General features: G+C 50.9%; 1 protein-coding gene across 2 annotated transcripts in view; it reads right to left on the bottom strand.

The window, feature by feature from the left end:
* Positions 1-17,275, bottom strand: part of SRCAP (Snf2 related CREBBP activator protein) — a 113,678-nt gene that overhangs the window by 12,447 nt on the left and 83,956 nt on the right. For both annotated transcript variants that reach the window (XM_083152197.1, XM_083152199.1), the window contains exons 25-29: positions 14,650-14,885; positions 12,684-12,886; positions 12,335-12,504; positions 10,047-10,243; positions 9,746-9,860 (exon numbers count right to left, since the gene is read on the bottom strand). In XM_083152197.1, the coding sequence (XP_083008323.1) occupies positions 9,746-9,860; positions 10,047-10,243; positions 12,335-12,504; positions 12,684-12,886; positions 14,650-14,885 (921 nt within the window). The remainder of the gene's footprint in view (positions 1-9,745; positions 9,861-10,046; positions 10,244-12,334; positions 12,505-12,683; positions 12,887-14,649; positions 14,886-17,275) is intronic.

The following is a 17,275-nucleotide window of genomic DNA, read 5'->3' as shown; positions in this document are numbered from 1 at the left end:
TGCTCCATCAACCGGGCCCGGTGGCTGCAGCACCACGCATCGGTAAGTGACCGCAGCCGGCCCAGGGCAGTCGGGAGACCACAACCAGGAGCTGTAGCGGTTGTACAGCCTGTCGTTGGGGTCTGCCGGGCTGCACTAACAAGCAGACTGATGGTCCATCACCTGCACTAGTTGGACCACCAGGGAAAAAGTGTGGGCAGCAGCACCTGTAGCAGGTCTGCCCGGCACCAGATCCCCATCATTTTACCGGCGCTGTATGAGGCACTTCCCTGGCGGCCATTAGTAGGGGGAGTGGGCTCTCCTCACACAGCCCTTCCCCCGGGGACAGTAGGCGGCATAACCCACAGCGCTTCCCGCCATTGGTACTTCCTGCCCATAGCACATGCAGCAGGGACACAGAAGGCTCTACAACAGCCACCCGGTGATCCACTCCTTCACTGCCAGAGAACCTGGGCCAGTCCTGCTGTACCTCCATTGTATGCTTGCTGTGTATGGTGTACTGCATTACCACTATCACTGCCTGTCAGCACTATACTGTGTTATCTGTACCATATAGGCTGCTGATCTGTCATTGCATTGTATGCCTGCTGTGTATTGTGTACTGCATTACCTCTATCACTGCCTGTCCGCACTATACTGTGTTACCTGTACCATATAGGCTGCCTGTCTGTCATTGCATTGTATGCCTGCTGTGTATTGTGTACTGTGTACTGCATTACCTCTATCACTGCCTGTCAGCACTATACTGTGTTATCTGTACCATATAGGCTGCCTGTCTGTCATTGCATTGTATGCCTGTATGCCTGCTGTGTATTGTGTACTGCATTACCACTATCACTGCCTGTCAGCACTATACTGTGTTACCTGTACCATATAGGCTGCCTGTCTGTCATTGCATTGTATGCCTGCTGTGTATTGTGTACTGTGTACTGCATTACCTCTATCACTGCCTGTCAGCACTATACTGTGTTATCTGTACCATATAGGCTGCCTGTCTGTCATTGCATTGTATGCCTGTATGCTTGCTGTGTATTGTGTACTGCATTACCGCTATCACTGCCTGTCAGCACTATACTGTGTTATCTGTACCATATAGGCTGCCGGTCTGTCATTGCATTGTATGCCTGCTGTGTATTGTGTACTGCATTACCACTATCACTGCCTGTCAGCACTATACTGTGTTACCTGTACCATATAGGCTGCCTGTCTGTCATTGCATTGTATGCCTGCTGTGTATTGTGTACTGCATTACCGCTATCACTGCCTGTCAGCACTATACTGTGTTATCTGTACCATATAGGCTGCCGGTCTGTCATTGCATTGTATGTCTGTTGTGTATTGTGTACTGCATTACCTCTATCACTGCCTGTCAGCACTATACTGTGTTATATGTACCATATAGGCTGCCTGTCTGTCATTGCATTGTATGCCTGCTGTGTATTGTGTACTGTATAACACTATCACCGCCTGTCAGCACTATACTGTGTTCTCTGTACCATATAGGCTGCCGGTCTGTCATTGCATTGTATGCCTGCTGTGTATTGTGTACTGTATAACACTATCACTGCCTGTCAGCACTATACTGTGTTATCTGTACCATATAGGCTGCCGGTCTGTCATTGCATTGTATGCCTGCTGTGTATTGTGTACTGCATTACCTCCATCACTGCCTGTCAGCACTATACTGTGTTATCTGTACCATATAGGCTGCCTGTCTGTCTTTGCATTGTATGACTGTATGCTGTGTATTGTGTACTGCATTACCTCTATCACTGCCTGTCAGCACTATACTGTGTTATATGTACCATATAGGCTGCCTGTCTGTCATTGCATTGTATGCCTGCTGTGTATTGTGTACTGTATAACACTATCACCGCCTGTCAGCACTATACTGTGTTCTCTGTACCATATAGGCTGCCGGTCTGTCATTGCATTGTATGCCTGCTGTGTATTGTGTACTGCATTACCTCCATCACTGCCTGTCAGCACTATACTGTGTTATCTGTACCATATAGGCTGCCTGTCTGTCTTTGCATTGTATGACTGTATGCTGTGTATTGTGTACTGCATTACCTCTATCACTGCCTGTCAGCAGCACTATACTGTGTTATCTGTACCATATAGGCTGCCTGTCTGTCACTGCATTGTATGCTTGCTGTGTATTGTGTACTGCATTACCACTATCACTGCCTGTCAGCACTATACTGTGTTACCTGTACCATATAGGCTGCCTGTCTGTCATTGCATTGTATGCCTGCTGTGTATTGTGTACTGCATTACCTCCATCACTGCCTGTCAGCACTATACTGTGTTATCTGTACCATATAGGCTGCTGATCTGTCATTGCATTGTATGCCTGCTGTGTATTGTGTACTGCATTACCTCTATCACTGCCTGTCAGCACTATACTGTGTTATCTGTACCATATAGGCTGCTGATCTGTCATTGCATTGTATTCCTGTATGCTTGCTGTGTACTGCATTACCTCTATCACTGCCTGTCAGCACTATACTGTGTTATCTGTACCATATAGGCTGCCGGTCTGTCATTGCATTGTATGCCTGTATGCTTGCTGTGTATTGTGTACTGCATTACCTCTATCACTGCCTGTCAGCACTATACTGTGTTATATGTACCATATAGGCTGCCGGTCTGTCATTGCATTGTATGCCTGCTGTGTATTGTGTACTGCATTACCACTATCACTGCCTGTCAGCAGCACTATACTGTGTTATCTGTACCATATAGGCTGCCTGTCTGTCATTGCATTGTATGCCTGTATGCTTGCTGTGTATTGTGTACTGTATAACACTATCACTGCCTGTCAGCACTATACTGTGTTATCTGTACCATATAGGCTGCCTGTCTGTTATTGCATTGTATGCCTGCTGTGTATTGTGTACTGCATTACCTCTATCACTGCCTGTCAGCAGCACTATACTGTGTTATCTGTACCATATAGGCTGCCTGTCTGTCACTGCATTGTATGCCTGCTGTGTATTGTGTACTGCATTACCTCTATCACTGCCTGTCAGCACTATACTGTGTTATCTGTACCATATAGGCTGCTGATCTGTCATTGCATTGTATTCCTGTATGCTTGCTGTGTACTGTGTACTGCATTACCTCTATCACTGCCTGTCAGCACTATACTGTGTTATCTGTACCATATAGGCTGCCGGTCTGTCATTGCATTGTATGCCTGTATGCTTGCTGTGTATTGTGTACTGCATTACCTCTATCACTGCCTGTCAGCACTATACTGTGTTATATGTACCATATAGGCTGCCGGTCTGTCATTGCATTGTATGCCTGCTGTGTATTGTGTACTGCATTACCACTATCACTGCCTGTCAGCAGCACTATACTGTGTTATCTGTACCATATAGGCTGCCTGTCTGTCATTGCATTGTATGCCTGCTGTGTATTGTGTACTGCATTACCTCTATCACTGCCTGTCAGCAGCACTATACTGTGTTATCTGTACCATATAGGCTGCCGGTCTGTCATTGCATTGTATGCCTGTATGCTTGCTGTGTATTGTGTACTGCATTACCTCTATCACTGCCTGTCAGCACTATACTGTGTTATCTGTACCATATAGGCTGCCTGTCTGTCATTGCATTGTATGCCTGCTGTGTATTGTGTACTGCATTACCTCTATCACTGCCTGTCAGCACTATACTGTGTTATATGTACCATATAGGCTGCCTGTCTGTCATTGCATTGTATGCTTGCTGTGTATTGTGTACTGCATTACCACTATCACTGCCTGTCAGCAGCACTATACTGTGTTATCTGTACCATATAGGCTGCCTGTCTGTCATTGCATTGTATGCCTGCTGTGTATTGTGTACTGCATTACCTCTATCACTGCCTGTCAGCACTATACTGTGTTATCTGTACCATATAGGCTGCCTGTCTGTCATTGCATTGTATGCCTGTATGCTTGCTGTGTATTGTGTACTGCATTACCTCTATCACTGCCTGTCAGCACTATACTGTGTTACCTGTACCATATAGGCTGCCTGTCTGTCATTGCATTGTATGCCTGTATGCTTGCTGTGTATTGTATAACACTATCACCGCCTGTCAGCACTATACTGTGTTACCTGTACCATATAGGCTGCCTGTCTGTCATTGCATTGTATGCCTGTATGCTTGCTGTGTATTGTGTACTGCATTACCTCCATCACTGCCTGTCAGCACTATACTGTGTTACCTGTACCATATAGGCTGCCTGTCTGTCATTGCATTGTATGCCTGTATGCTTGCTGTGTATTGTGTACTGCATTACCTCCATCACTGCCTGTCAGCACTATACTGTGTTACCTGTACCATATAGGCTGCCTGTCTGTCATTGCATTGTATGCCTGTATGCTTGCTGTGTATTGTGTACTGCATTACCACTATCACTGCCTGTCAGCTCTATACTGTGTTATCTGTACCATATAGGCTGCCTGTCTGTCATTGCATTGTATGCCTGTATGCTTGCTGTGTATTGTGTACTGCATTACCACTATCACTGCCTGTCAGCACTATACTGTGTTCTCTGTACCATATAGGCTGCCTGTCTGTCATTGCATTGTATGCCTGTATGCTTACTGTGTATTGTGTACTGCATTACCTCTATCACTGCCTGTCAGCAGCACTATACTGTGTTATCTGTACCATATAGGCTGCCTGTCTGTCATTGCATTGTATGCCTGCTGTGTATTGTGTACTGCATTACCACTATCACTGCCTGTCAGCACTATACTGTGTTATCTGTACCATATAGGCTGCCTGTCTGTCATTGCATTGTATGCCTGCTGTGTATTGTGTACTGCATTACCTCTATCACTGCCTGTCAGCACTATACTGTGTTATCTGTACCATATAGGCTGCCTGTCTGTCATTGCATTGTATGCTTGCTGTGTATTGTGTACTGCATTACCTCTATCACTGCCTGTCAGCACTATACTGTGTTATCTGTACCATATAGGCTGCCTGTGTCATTGCATTGTATGCCTGCTGTGTATTGTGTACTGTATAACACTATCACTGCCTGTCAGCAGCACTATACTGTGTTATCTGTACCATATAGGCTGCCTGTCTGTCATTGCATTGTATGCCTGTATGCTTGCTGTGTATTGTGTACTGCATTACCACTATCACTGCCTGTCAGCACTATACTGTGTTATCTGTACCATATAGGCTGTCTGTCATTGCATTGTATGCCTGTATGCTTGCTGTGTATTGTGTACTGCATTACCACTATCACTGCCTGTCAGCTCTATACTGTGTTATCTGTACCATATAGGCTGCCTGTCTGTCATTGCATTGTATGCCTGCGGTGTATTGTGTACTGCATTACCACTATCACTGCCTGTCAGCTCTATACTGTGTTATCTGTACCATATAGGCTGCCTGTCTGTCATTGCATTGTATGCCTGCTGTGTATTGTGTACTGCATTACCACTATCACTGCCTGTCAGCACTATACTGTGTTATATGTACCATATAGGCTGCCTGTCTGTCATTGCATTGTATGCCTGCTGTGTATTGTGTACTGCATTACCTCTATCACTGCCTGTCAGCAGCACTATACTGTGTTATCTGTACCATATAGGCTGCCTGTCTGTCATTGCATTGTATGCCTGTATGCCTGCTGTGTATTGTGTACTGTATAACACTATCACCGCCTGTCAGCACTATACTGTGTTATCTGTACCATATAGGCTGCCTGTCTGTCTTTGCATTGCATGCCTGTATGCTGTGTATTGTGTACTGCATTACCACTATCACTGCCTGTCAGCACTATACTGTGTTCTCTGTACCATATAGGCTGCCGGTCTGTCATTGCATTGTATGCTTGCTGTGTATTGTGTACTGCATTACCACTATCACTGCCTGTCAGCACTATACTGTGTTCTCTGTACCATATAGGCTGCCGGTCTGTCATTGCATTGTATGCTTGCTGTGTATTGTGTACTGCATTACCACTATCACTGCCTGTCAGCAGCACTATACTGTGTTATCTGTACCATATAGGCTGCCTGTCTGTCATTGCATTGTATGCCTGTATGCCTGCTGTGTATTGTGTACTGCATTACCTCTATCACTGCCTGTCAGCTCTATACTGTGTTATATGTACCATATAGGCTGCCTGTCTGTCATTGCATTGTATGCCTGCTGTGTATTGTGTACTGCATTACCTCTATCACTGCCTGTCAGCACTATACTATGTTATCTGTACCTAATGGCTGCCTGTCTATTTCACTGCTTAAGCATATACAGTGCCTGGTGGTCTTCTAGCAGTAAATCCAGGAAGAAAGGGGCCCCAGCATTGGTGTCTTGTACATCAGCAGGGAGACCATTTTGGATCCACCAGTGGACTCTCCTCAGCAAAGATGCCAGTCTCCACAGGTGAAGGATAGTAATCTGCCACAGATCGTTCCAGGGACTTTGGAATGCTCCGGAAACGAAACTGTCGATCAATGCCCTCGAAATGATGGCAGTCTTCCGGGACCTTTGCTTAACGGAAGTCTGGCTCAGGGGTCGTCCCGAGCAGGTCCAGTCGGACAATGCTTCAACGGTGGCTTATATCAACCACCTGGGTGGCACTTGTAGTTGGGCTGCCATGCCATCCTGCATTTTTCAATGGGCAGAGAAAAAGATCCCTGCGCTCTCTTAACATCGCATCTGGTGGGCTTACTTTTCCTGGTGTCATGCTCGCCACTTCAGTACCAGGATTAGCTTGGTCAGGATTCTTACAGAAGGGCCTGGAGGCCGGATTGCGCTGATCTTCTTTGAAGGTACAGGTTTCAGCGTTGTCCATCTTGTTCCGTGAGAAGTTGGTGTTGTTGGCGGATGTCTGCATATTCATGCAGGGTGTCCTACATATCCAACCTATATTTGTTCCCCCGGTAGCACCGGGGGACCTTTCTGGTACTGGCTGCTCTTCAGGCCCCACCGTTTGAGCCCTTACGATCAGTGGCAGTTTGTTGGCTCACCTGGAAGACAGTTTTCCGATGGCAATTGCTTCGGCCGGGAGGGTGTTGGACCTGTCAACTCTGTCCTGTTAGTCCCCGTTTCCGATCTTCCATTCTGATCGGGCAGTTCTTTGAACCGTTCCTTCTCATCTCCCTAAGGTAGTGTCCAGATTTCACGTCAACCAGGAGATTGTGGTCCCTGCCTTTTGAGGGCCAGATGCTTCTCCTGAACAGTCTTCTTTGGATGTGGTCCGTGCGTTACACATTTATGTGCGCAGCATTTTTTTTGCAAATCAGACTTTTTTTGTGCTATATGGGTTCAAAAGAGGTTGGCCTGCTACTAAAGAGGGATTTTTTACTTACCGTGAATCCTTTTCTCCAAGTCCGCAGGTGTCACTGGAGTTACACTGGGGAATAGAAGGCGACCTCAGGGAGCATGGGCACTTGCTCCCTTCTACTTCCCCTCCCAGGTAGTCCTAGATTGTGCCCGAAAGAGGAGGTTAAACACCACATACCAACATTCAAAACATAAGGTAGAGAAGAAAACAGTGAGAAAAACACAGAATATCAACACATACACAACACTGAGAGTCAACAGACATCATAACATACAGTTGTAACTGAAAAACTCCAAGGTAACCACCCAACTTACCCTAGGGCTAAGTAGAGAACAGCGCTGAGGCAGGCGTCCAGTGACACATGTAAACTTGGAGAAAATCCCTCTGTCTCCATCCACTAGGTGTCACTGGAGTTACACCGGGGAGGTCCCAGAGCTTCCAACCCGGCGGGCGAGCGCTGAGAACCCTGTAAAACTGCGGCCAAACAATGAAGCTGGAGCCACAAAGGTATCAAACCTGTAAAAAATAACAAGGTTCTACTGCCCGACTATGTAGTAGCTCGGCAGAGTTGCTGCGATCCCTTGGGCAGCCGCCCAAGAGGGACCCACCGACCTGGTTGAGTTCGCTGTTATGCAAGCAGGAGGTGACTGGGAAGAGGCGACATAAGCCTGACAAATGGTCACCCGAATCCACCTAGAAAAGAAAGGATTCTGCTGACCTCCTTTATGGCCTCGCAACTGCAGGTGCCTTTCTGCTTGTTGATATACACCACGGCCGTGGAGTTGTCGGAATGGACGCGGATGGCCTTGCCCTGAAGATGTTTCGCCAGGAGAAGGGCGTAATAAACAGCTTAGTTCCAGAACGTTGATTGAGGGGAGACTCTCCTGTCTTGTCCGTAACTCTTGGAACTGGTGTTCCAAGGTGACCGCTTCCCAACCCCGGAGGCTGGCATCTGTTGTGAGGAGGGTCCAACCCGAAATCGCATATCGTTTTCCTTGCTGGAGATTGGTGGTGTTCAGCCACCACAGTAAGGACAGACGAGCTGGAGGTGAAGGTGTGATCCCGACCATTGATGGAGAAGAGACAGCTAAAACGCCCGTACTGGATCGCCTCGAAAGTGGACACCATCTTCCCCAGGAGCCTGGTGCAAAGATGTACACAGACACCTGTCTGCAACGCAGGACTAGCCTGACCAAGGCCTGTAGGGATTGGATCTTGTCGGTTGGTAAAAAGACCTTCATCTGGACAGTGTCCAGGATAAATCCTAAAAATAAAAGACGCTGAGCTGGTTGAAACGGCGACTTCTCAAAGTTGAGGATCCACCCGTGAGTTATGACGGTTCTCTGGGTGAGAAGGATGTTCTCCAACAGGGTCTCTCGAAAGAGACTCTTCAGCAGAAGGTCGCCCAGATAAGGTATGATTGTCAAACCTTGGGTGCGGAGAACCTCCATCATCACTGCCATAACCTTGGTGAAGATTCGAGGTGCCGATGAGAGGCAAAATGGCAGTGCCTTGAACGGTCAGTGATGATCCTGCACCACAAACCGAAGGAACGCTTGGTGAGGGGGCCAGATAGGGATGTGTAAATACGCATCCTTGATATCGATAGATACCAAGAACTCTCCCTGTTCCAACCCCTGTATCACCGACTGCGGGGACTCCATTTTGAATTTGACCACTTGCAAGTATGGGTTCAAATCCTTTCAATTTAGAATGGGGCGTAACGAGCCGTCTGGCTTTGGCATGAGAAAAAGACTGGAGTAGAAGCCGTGAGTACGCTGCTCCGCAGGTACCGGAATCACCACTCAATAGTTGCCCCTTCTCTGGAGAAATCAGCAGCCCTTTCTTGAAAAACCTGTTTGGGGGAGATAGACTGAAATGAATCTTGTAGCCTAGGGCCACAAGAACACTTACCCAAGAGTCCTGACAGGACTGGAGCCAGAGGTGACTGAAGTTGGATGATTGTTTTTGCTTTTGCCCAAAAAGGGAGGGCAAGCATACAATGCAAGAAATAATGGCACTAGGGCTCCTGCAGCAGCTATGGCTGGATGGAGCACAAAACGGTGACCTGTGTCCTGCAGGAAAGGTACAGGGGGGACTTGCCTAGCATCCTGGCAGTGAAGGAGTAGAACCCTGGGTGGCTGCGAGCTCCTCCGCATCCCTCCTCACATGCAGCAGGCCGACAGGAAGGGATGTCAGTGGCGGGAACTCTTCACAGTTCCCTGCCTAATGTCCCCGGGGGAGGGGCTGATGTGGGGGGGAGGTCCCTTGGCCTGGAGGAGCCTGGCTGCCTGGGAGGCAGTTGAAGTTTAACCTCTAGGGTGCTGGTGCTCTCTCCCACTCCACTAACCATTGTAAAGCCTGTGGCCCCTGACTGTGCAATGTAACCTACATGATGGGGGAAGTGTGTACAAGTAGCAATGGAGACAACACCTGCTTGAAGTAGGCTGTGGTGAAGTTTCCTCCTTCTATAGCCATATCCCCCAACATACGCTTCTGCTGGGCCTTCTTCAGAATATTCTCCTCCACAGTGCGTTCGCTCACCAGCCTGCAAAGAGAAGAGAACAGAGGTGGAAGAACAGGGAGGAACAAATGGCAGAGATGTACTGATGGCATTACACCGCCGCTGTCCCAGGAGGGCAGGACAGGGGGACAGGATGGCACATTTGGGTGGGGGTGATGGGATAGGGGCACAGAGGATAGGATGGGTGGGGACGAGGCATGTGTAACATACCTGTATATATGCACGTCCCGTGTCTGGCCAATGCGGTGGCAGCGATCTTGTGCTTGAGCATCCATAGTAGGATTCCAGTCACTGTCATAGAAGATGACCGTATCTGCCCCGGTAAGGTTGACTCCCACACCGCCACTCCGTGTGGACAGGATAAAACAGAATATGCGCTTGTCCATGTTAAACCGTTCCATCAACACCTGCAGGAAATGCAGACAAACCAGAGCATGCCATCACCACCAATGGAGTAATACAATGAGAACACCTACAGCGGGGAGGAAGTGCCGCTTCTACAGTACACGTCACAGCGGGGAGGAAGTGCCGCTTCTATAGTACACGTCACGGCGGGGAGGAAGTGCCGCTTCTATAGTACACGTCACAGCGGCCAGGAAGTGCCGCTTCTATAGTACACGTCACGGCGGGGAGGAAGTGCCGCTTCTATACTACACGTCACGGCGGGGAGGAAGTGCCTCTTCTATAGTACACGTCACATCGGGGAAGAAGTGCCGCTTCTATAGTACACGTCACGGCGGGGAGGAAGTGCCACTTCTATAGTACACATCACGGCGGGGAGGAAGTGCCGCTTCTACAGTACACGTCACAGCGGGGAGGAAGTGCCGCTTCTACAGTACACGTCACAGCGGCCAGGAAGTGCCGCTTCTATAGTACACGTCACAGCGGGGAGGAAGTGCCGCTTCTATACTACACGTCACAGCGGGGAGGAAGTGCCGCTTCTACAGTACACGTCACAGCGGGGAGGAAGTGCCGCTTCTACAGTACACGTCACAGCGGGGAGGAGGTGCCGCTTCTATAGTACACGTCACGGCGGGGAGGAAGTGCCGCTTCTATAGTACACGTCACAGCGGCCAGGAAGTGCCGCTTCTACAGTACACGTCACAGCGGCCAGGAAGTGCCGCTTCTACAGTACACGTCACGGCGGGGAGGAAGTGCCGCTTCTACAGTACACGTCACAGCGGGGAGGAAGTGCCGCTTCTACAGTACACGTCACAGCGGGGAGGAAGTGCCGCTTCTACAGTACACGTCACAGCGGGGAGGAAGTGCCGCTTCTACAGTACACGTCACAGCGGGGAGGAAGTGCCGCTTCTACAGTACACGTCACAGCGGGGAGGAAGTGCCGCTTCTATAGTACACGTCACGGCGGGGAGGAAGTGCCGCTTCTATAGTACACGTCACAGCGGGGAAGAAGTGCCGCTTCTACAGTACATGTCACATCGGGGAAGAAATGCCGCTTCTATAGTACACATCAAGGCGGGGAGGAAGTGCCACTTCTATAAAACACGTCACGGCGGGGAGAAAGTGCCGCTTCTATAGTACACGTCACGGCGGGGAGGAAGTGCCGCTTCTATAGTACACGTCACGGCGGGGAGGAAGTGCCGCTTCTATAGTACACGTCACGGAGGGGAGGAAGTGTCGCTTCTATAGTACACGTCACGGCGGGGAGGAAGTGCCGCTTCTATAGTACACGTCACGGCGGGGAGGAAGTGCCGCTTCTATAGTACACGTCACAGCGGGGAAGAAGTGCCATTTCTATAGTACACGTCACATTGGGGAAGAAGTGCCGCTTCTATAGTACACGTCCCAGTGGCCAGGAAGTGCCGCTTCTATAGTACACGTCACAGCGGGGAAGAAGTGCCTCTTCTATAGTACATGTCACATCGGGGAAGAAGTGCCGCTTCTATAGTACACATCAAGGCGGGGAGGAAGTGCCACTTCTATAGTACACGTCACAGTGGCCAGGAAGTGCCGCTTCTATAGTACACGTCACAGCGGGGAAGAAGTGCCGCTTCTATAGTACACATCACGGCGGGGAGGAAGTGCCGCTTCTATAGTACACATCAAGGCGGGGAGGAAGTGCCGCTTCTATAGTACACGTCACAGTGGCCAGGAAGTGCTGCTTCTATAATACACGTCAAAACGCCCAGGAAGTGGCGCCTCAAGACCCACATCACCAGGTGATCACATGGACCCACCTGATCCCTCCTCCTCATTACTGGCCAAACCTCCATTACCCACATAACCAGGGGACACCTCCAGATGCTCACATGGACCCACCCGATCCCCACCTACTCAATATTGGCCAAGGCTCCATTACCCACATCCCCAGGAGACCTTCCAGATTGCTCACATAGACCTACCCAATCCTACATACCAAATTTTGGGATTTCTTTGCAAATTTGGATTAAGAGACCGCCAAATAAAGGTCAGTCCAACTGAGAATTAAGATTAAAGTCCCATCCTATAAACAGCAGAAGATTGTATTCCCCCATCACCTGTCTCTGTTCCACACGTGTGGACCCGTCTAGTCGCACATATATATGTCCGTGATAATTGAGGAATTGCTCCAAGACATCCAACATGCGTGTCATCTGAGTGAATATTAGAACCCGATGGCCTCCTGACTTTAGCTGGCGCAGAAGGCGATCTAAGGTCTGGAGCTTCCCTGCAGAAAGGGACACAGGAGAAAGGAGTGCGGATTAGAGGACGCCTGCTGATGGAGGATTCAGGTTACATTTGATGGAGACACCAAGTAGAAGAAACATCTGCAGCTGGTATCCAGGAACTCTGGGACCCACCAAGCCCTAAGCATCTGCTCTCAGAATCCCCCAATATACCACTTACCACAGTCATACTGTATAAGTCGCAGGTCTGGGAACTGTGTCCTCATATTGGAGATGATTCGATGCAGACACCGGCTGTGTGGGGTCAGTTCTCTGGATAACGTGTCTTTGAACACAGACTCTTCAAGAATGACGGAGGGCGGAGGATGAGAGGTATGCAGGCTAATCGGTGGGGCCTCCACAGGAGGCATAGCAAATATAAACCTGTAGGAGAGAGGGGAGGCAGGCGTCAACCACGTCCACCAGGGGAGGCAGGCGCCACACACGTCAACCAGGGAGGGGACAGGGGAGGCAGGCGCCACACACGTCCGACAGGGGAGGCAGGCGTCACCCACGTCCACCAGGGGAGGCAGGCGTCACCCACGTCCACCAGGGGAGGCAGGCGTCACCCACGTCCACCAGGGGAGGCAGGCGTCACCCACGTCCACCAGGGGAGGCAGGCGTCACCCACGTCCACCAGGGGAGGCAGGCGTCACCCACGTCCACCAGGGGAGGCAGGCGTCACCCACGTCCACCAGGGGAGGCAGGCGTCACCCACGTCCACCAGGGGAGGCAGGCGTCACCCACGTCCACCAGGGGAGGCAGGCGTCACCCACGTCCACCAGGGGAGGCAGGCGTCACCCACGTCCACCAGGGGAGGCAGGCGTCACCCACGTCCACCAGGGGAGGCAGGCGTCACCCACGTCCACCAGGGGAGGCAGGCGTCACCCACGTCCACCAGGGGAGGCAGGCGTCACCCACGTCCACCAGGGGAGGCAGGCGTCACCCACGTCCACCAGGGGAGGCAGGCGCCACACACGTCAACCAGGGAGGGGACAGGGGAGGCAGGCGCCACACACGTCCGACAGGGGAGGCAGGCGTCACCCACGTCCACCAGGGGAGGCAGGCCTCACCCACATCCACCAGGGGAGGCAGGCCTCACCCACGTCCACCAGGCGAGGCAGGCCTCACCCACGTCCACCAGGCCTCACCCACGTCCACCAGGGGAGGCAGGCCTCACCCACGTCCACCAGGGGAGGCAGGCGCCACCCACGTCCACCAGGGGAGGCAGGCGCCAACCACGTCCACCAGGGGAGGCAAGCGCCACACACGTCAACCAGGGAGGGGACAGGGGAGGCAGGCCTCACCCACGTCCGAAAGGGGAGGCAGGCCTCACCCACGTCCGAAAGGGGAGGCAGGCGTCACCCACGTCCGAAAGGGGAGGCAGGCGTCACCCACGTCCACCAGGGGAGGCAGGCGTCACCCACGTCCACCAGGGGAGGCAGGCGTCACCCACGTCCACCAGGGGAGGCAGGCGTCACCCACGTCCGAAAGGGGAGGCAGGCGTCACCCACGTCCGAAAGGGGAGGCAGGCGTCACCCACGTCCGAAAGGGGAGGCAGGCGTCACCCACGTCCACCAGGGGAGGCAGGCGTCACCCACGTCCACCAGGGGAGGCAGGCGCCACCCACGTCCACCAGGGGAGGCAGGCGCCAACCACGTCCACCAGGGGAGGCAAGCGCCACACACGTCAACCAGGGAGGGGACAGGGGAGGCAGGCCTCACCCACGTCCGAAAGGGGAGGCAGGCGTCACCCACGTCCGAAAGGGGAGGCAGGCGTCACCCACGTCCACCAGGGGAGGCAGGCGTCACCCACGTCCACCAGGGGAGGCAGGCGTCACCCACGTCCACCAGGGGAGGCAGGCGTCACCCACGTCCACCAGGGGAGGCAGGCGTCACCCACGTCCACCAGGGGAGGCAGGCGTCACCCACGTCCACCAGGGGAGGCAGGCGTCACCCACGTCCACCAGGGAGGGGATAGGGGAGGTAGGAGTCACACATTTTTAAGTGGGAGGGGACAGGGGAGGCAGGCGTCACACATGTCCATGTGGGAGGGGACAGGAAATGTAGGGGTCAGCCCGGGAACTGTGTGGGTAACACTGACATGTACACTTGGGCTCGCACACTCGCCATTCTTTGGCTGCATACCTCTCAATAAGGGGGCGGAGCTGTTCCAGGCGCTGCTCTGGGCTGAAGAGGACCCTGCGTAATGCACTGGTCTGGAGGCTGTGGTCATGCACACCTAGACCAGAGTGTTTCAGGGTACAGACACCAAGGACCTCGGTGCCATATATTGGAGCTAGGCTGCACCTTCTTTCATTTAAATGAAAAATCCTTTCCAGGCGCTCCACCTTCTGTCGCCGACGTCGTTCCTCCAGCGACTCCTGTGTGGAAATGATTCTTTATTACTGCACAATTTGCCCGAGACCAGATCACGTTAGTCAGTACGGACATTATACAGCTGGGGTGAGGCGGCACCCGGAGACTGTAAATGAAATGATACTTGCAACGCTGTAAGGATCCTTTGGAAGTGCTGCCCCACGAACACACACACACACACACACACACACACACATATATATATAACATTCGTTTGCTACTCTGAAATATTAATAACACACCATTGAACCTTTTAACAGTCTGGATAAACCACCTGTATTGTGTGGAATAAGAGACTTTTATAATAAATGTATATGATTTTTGGACTTTATTTTGCTTGTTTTACAATTCACTACAAGGCTATGTTGATCTAATTACTAAAGTCAACAAAGGGAGGTGACCGCACTCGCACTTGAATGTATAGCAGTGGGGTGCCTAACAATGGGTAAATGTACCCAAAGTATAGTCTGTCCCTTAGTCCTTGAACTGGAGGTGTGAGGCACTCGCCAAAACAACACCAATCCAGACAGTGTTGTGTCAATTAGGGATATTATTCCATAACAGTTGTTGCCGTGTACCAAACACTGAGCTCCTTGATCAAGGTCCTCTGTTATAGGACCGAAACGTTGGGGCATGTTTGGAGATAATTTGATGGATATTTTGCCTATTTGAACCCTGTTATGGAATAAAATCCCTAATTGACACAACACTGTCTAGATTGGTGTTGTTTTGGCGAGTGCCTCACACCTCTGGTTCAAGGACTAGGGGACAGACTATATTTACATAAACATACATACATATATATATACACAACAAAGATATTGCGAGCGGCACTCAGAGACTGGATAAAAAAAAAAAAAAAAACTACTATAAACATAGGGTGAACTAGTCTTTATTCAGCCTCACCTACTATATGACTATGTAATATCTGTTGAGAAAGCCCTCCGGTGCGAAACGATCGTCCAGACCAAACCGCCGTGCACGACGGCGTCCGCAGCACAGTACATGATAGAACAGACGCATACCCGCACTTAATACCAGGTGTTTCTCTGTCTCCCCGCCTCTTACCTTCTCTCCCTGTCTGTAACAGCGCATGCAGCACGGGAGGGCAGAATCTTGGCGCTCACTATACTCGATGGTTTCACTACCCTGACCTGGTGCCGCTCACCATCCACCAATGCGGATTACCCGCACATGGATGGCAGCAGCGCAACAGGAACAACGGTAACACCGTCCTGTCTATCTTTCTTTTTTTTTTACTCGCTGCAAACTCTCATCTCTGGAGTGGAGGTTGGAGCAATCCCTGCTCTGTTAAGTAACATCAGGGGGCCCTCCTCACCCCGGAGACAGTACACACCAGCCTATAACTATATCCCCAAATGGTCTTTCTCCTTACTCAGAAGTGCTTGCCCACAATACCCATCAGCCCATACCCATATGATGGCAGCTGGCAGTGGATGGCTTAGGTCAGTAAATAAACAGGAGACTTTATTATGACCACCTAAAACCTACACTGCTTTATCCAGGTATATATAGTGGAGCTAAAGCAATCTGGGTGGAGTGACACACCCGGGAGACTTTAATTCTGTACTATGAAACCTTACCTTTGGGGAGACGGTTGCCTGATACTAAGAAGTTTTTTTCTGTTTATATCTTTCATTGATAAATTGACTTATCCATTGATTTTTGAATACTGCGGACTTAGAAACACTAAATGGTTATTTAACTGGACATTTACAATTATTCGATTAGTACTCTCGCAGGCTACCTATACCTAGTGTTGCCGCTAGGCTGTTTTAGCGGGGCGCTGCGCCCTACGCGATTTTTAAAGGGCAAAATGCGCCCTGCCCCTCTAGCAGCGCCCCGCTAAGACAGCCTGGTACCTGCCCGACTGCTTGCACGGGGAAGCCCAGTGCCGCCTTAGACGGCGATGCCCGGCATCACGGCACCTTCCCCCCGTAGTGACGGCATCTTCGGTGGCACCTTCCCCCTGTACTGCCCCCCCCCCCCCCACACACAAGTGTGACGTCGGCGGGCCCGGAACGCCAACAGCCGGCTTGGATTCCACATCAGCTTGCCACTGTCGAAGCCAGAGTGATCTGCGTGCTGATATAGAGAGTGCAGAAATGTGGCTTCCAATGATGCAGACATCGTTAGAGGACTCCACCATATAGGCTGAAGCTTCACGTATGTGTTCTGCCAATTGCAAAAGGACCTCTACATCAGCACCTTGATTTAGGTGCGTAATAATCTGAGCAGCCCAAACCCCCACGGCCTCATTTACTTAGCAACCGACTTGAGCCGGACACAGTACTACACTAGCCACTGTATAAATGGACTTGTAAGCTCTAGCTTGCGTTCCGAGGCGTCTCGGAGAGTTGTGGCCCCTGGTACC

The sequence above is a fragment of the Crinia signifera genome, chromosome 7 (genome assembly GCF_055691185.1).
Source record: "Crinia signifera chromosome 7, ASM5569118v1, whole genome shotgun sequence".
Taxonomy (NCBI): Eukaryota; Metazoa; Chordata; class Amphibia; order Anura; family Myobatrachidae; genus Crinia; species Crinia signifera.
The sequence above is the reverse complement of the archived record's forward strand: the minus strand, read 5'-3'. Positions and strand labels throughout refer to the sequence as shown.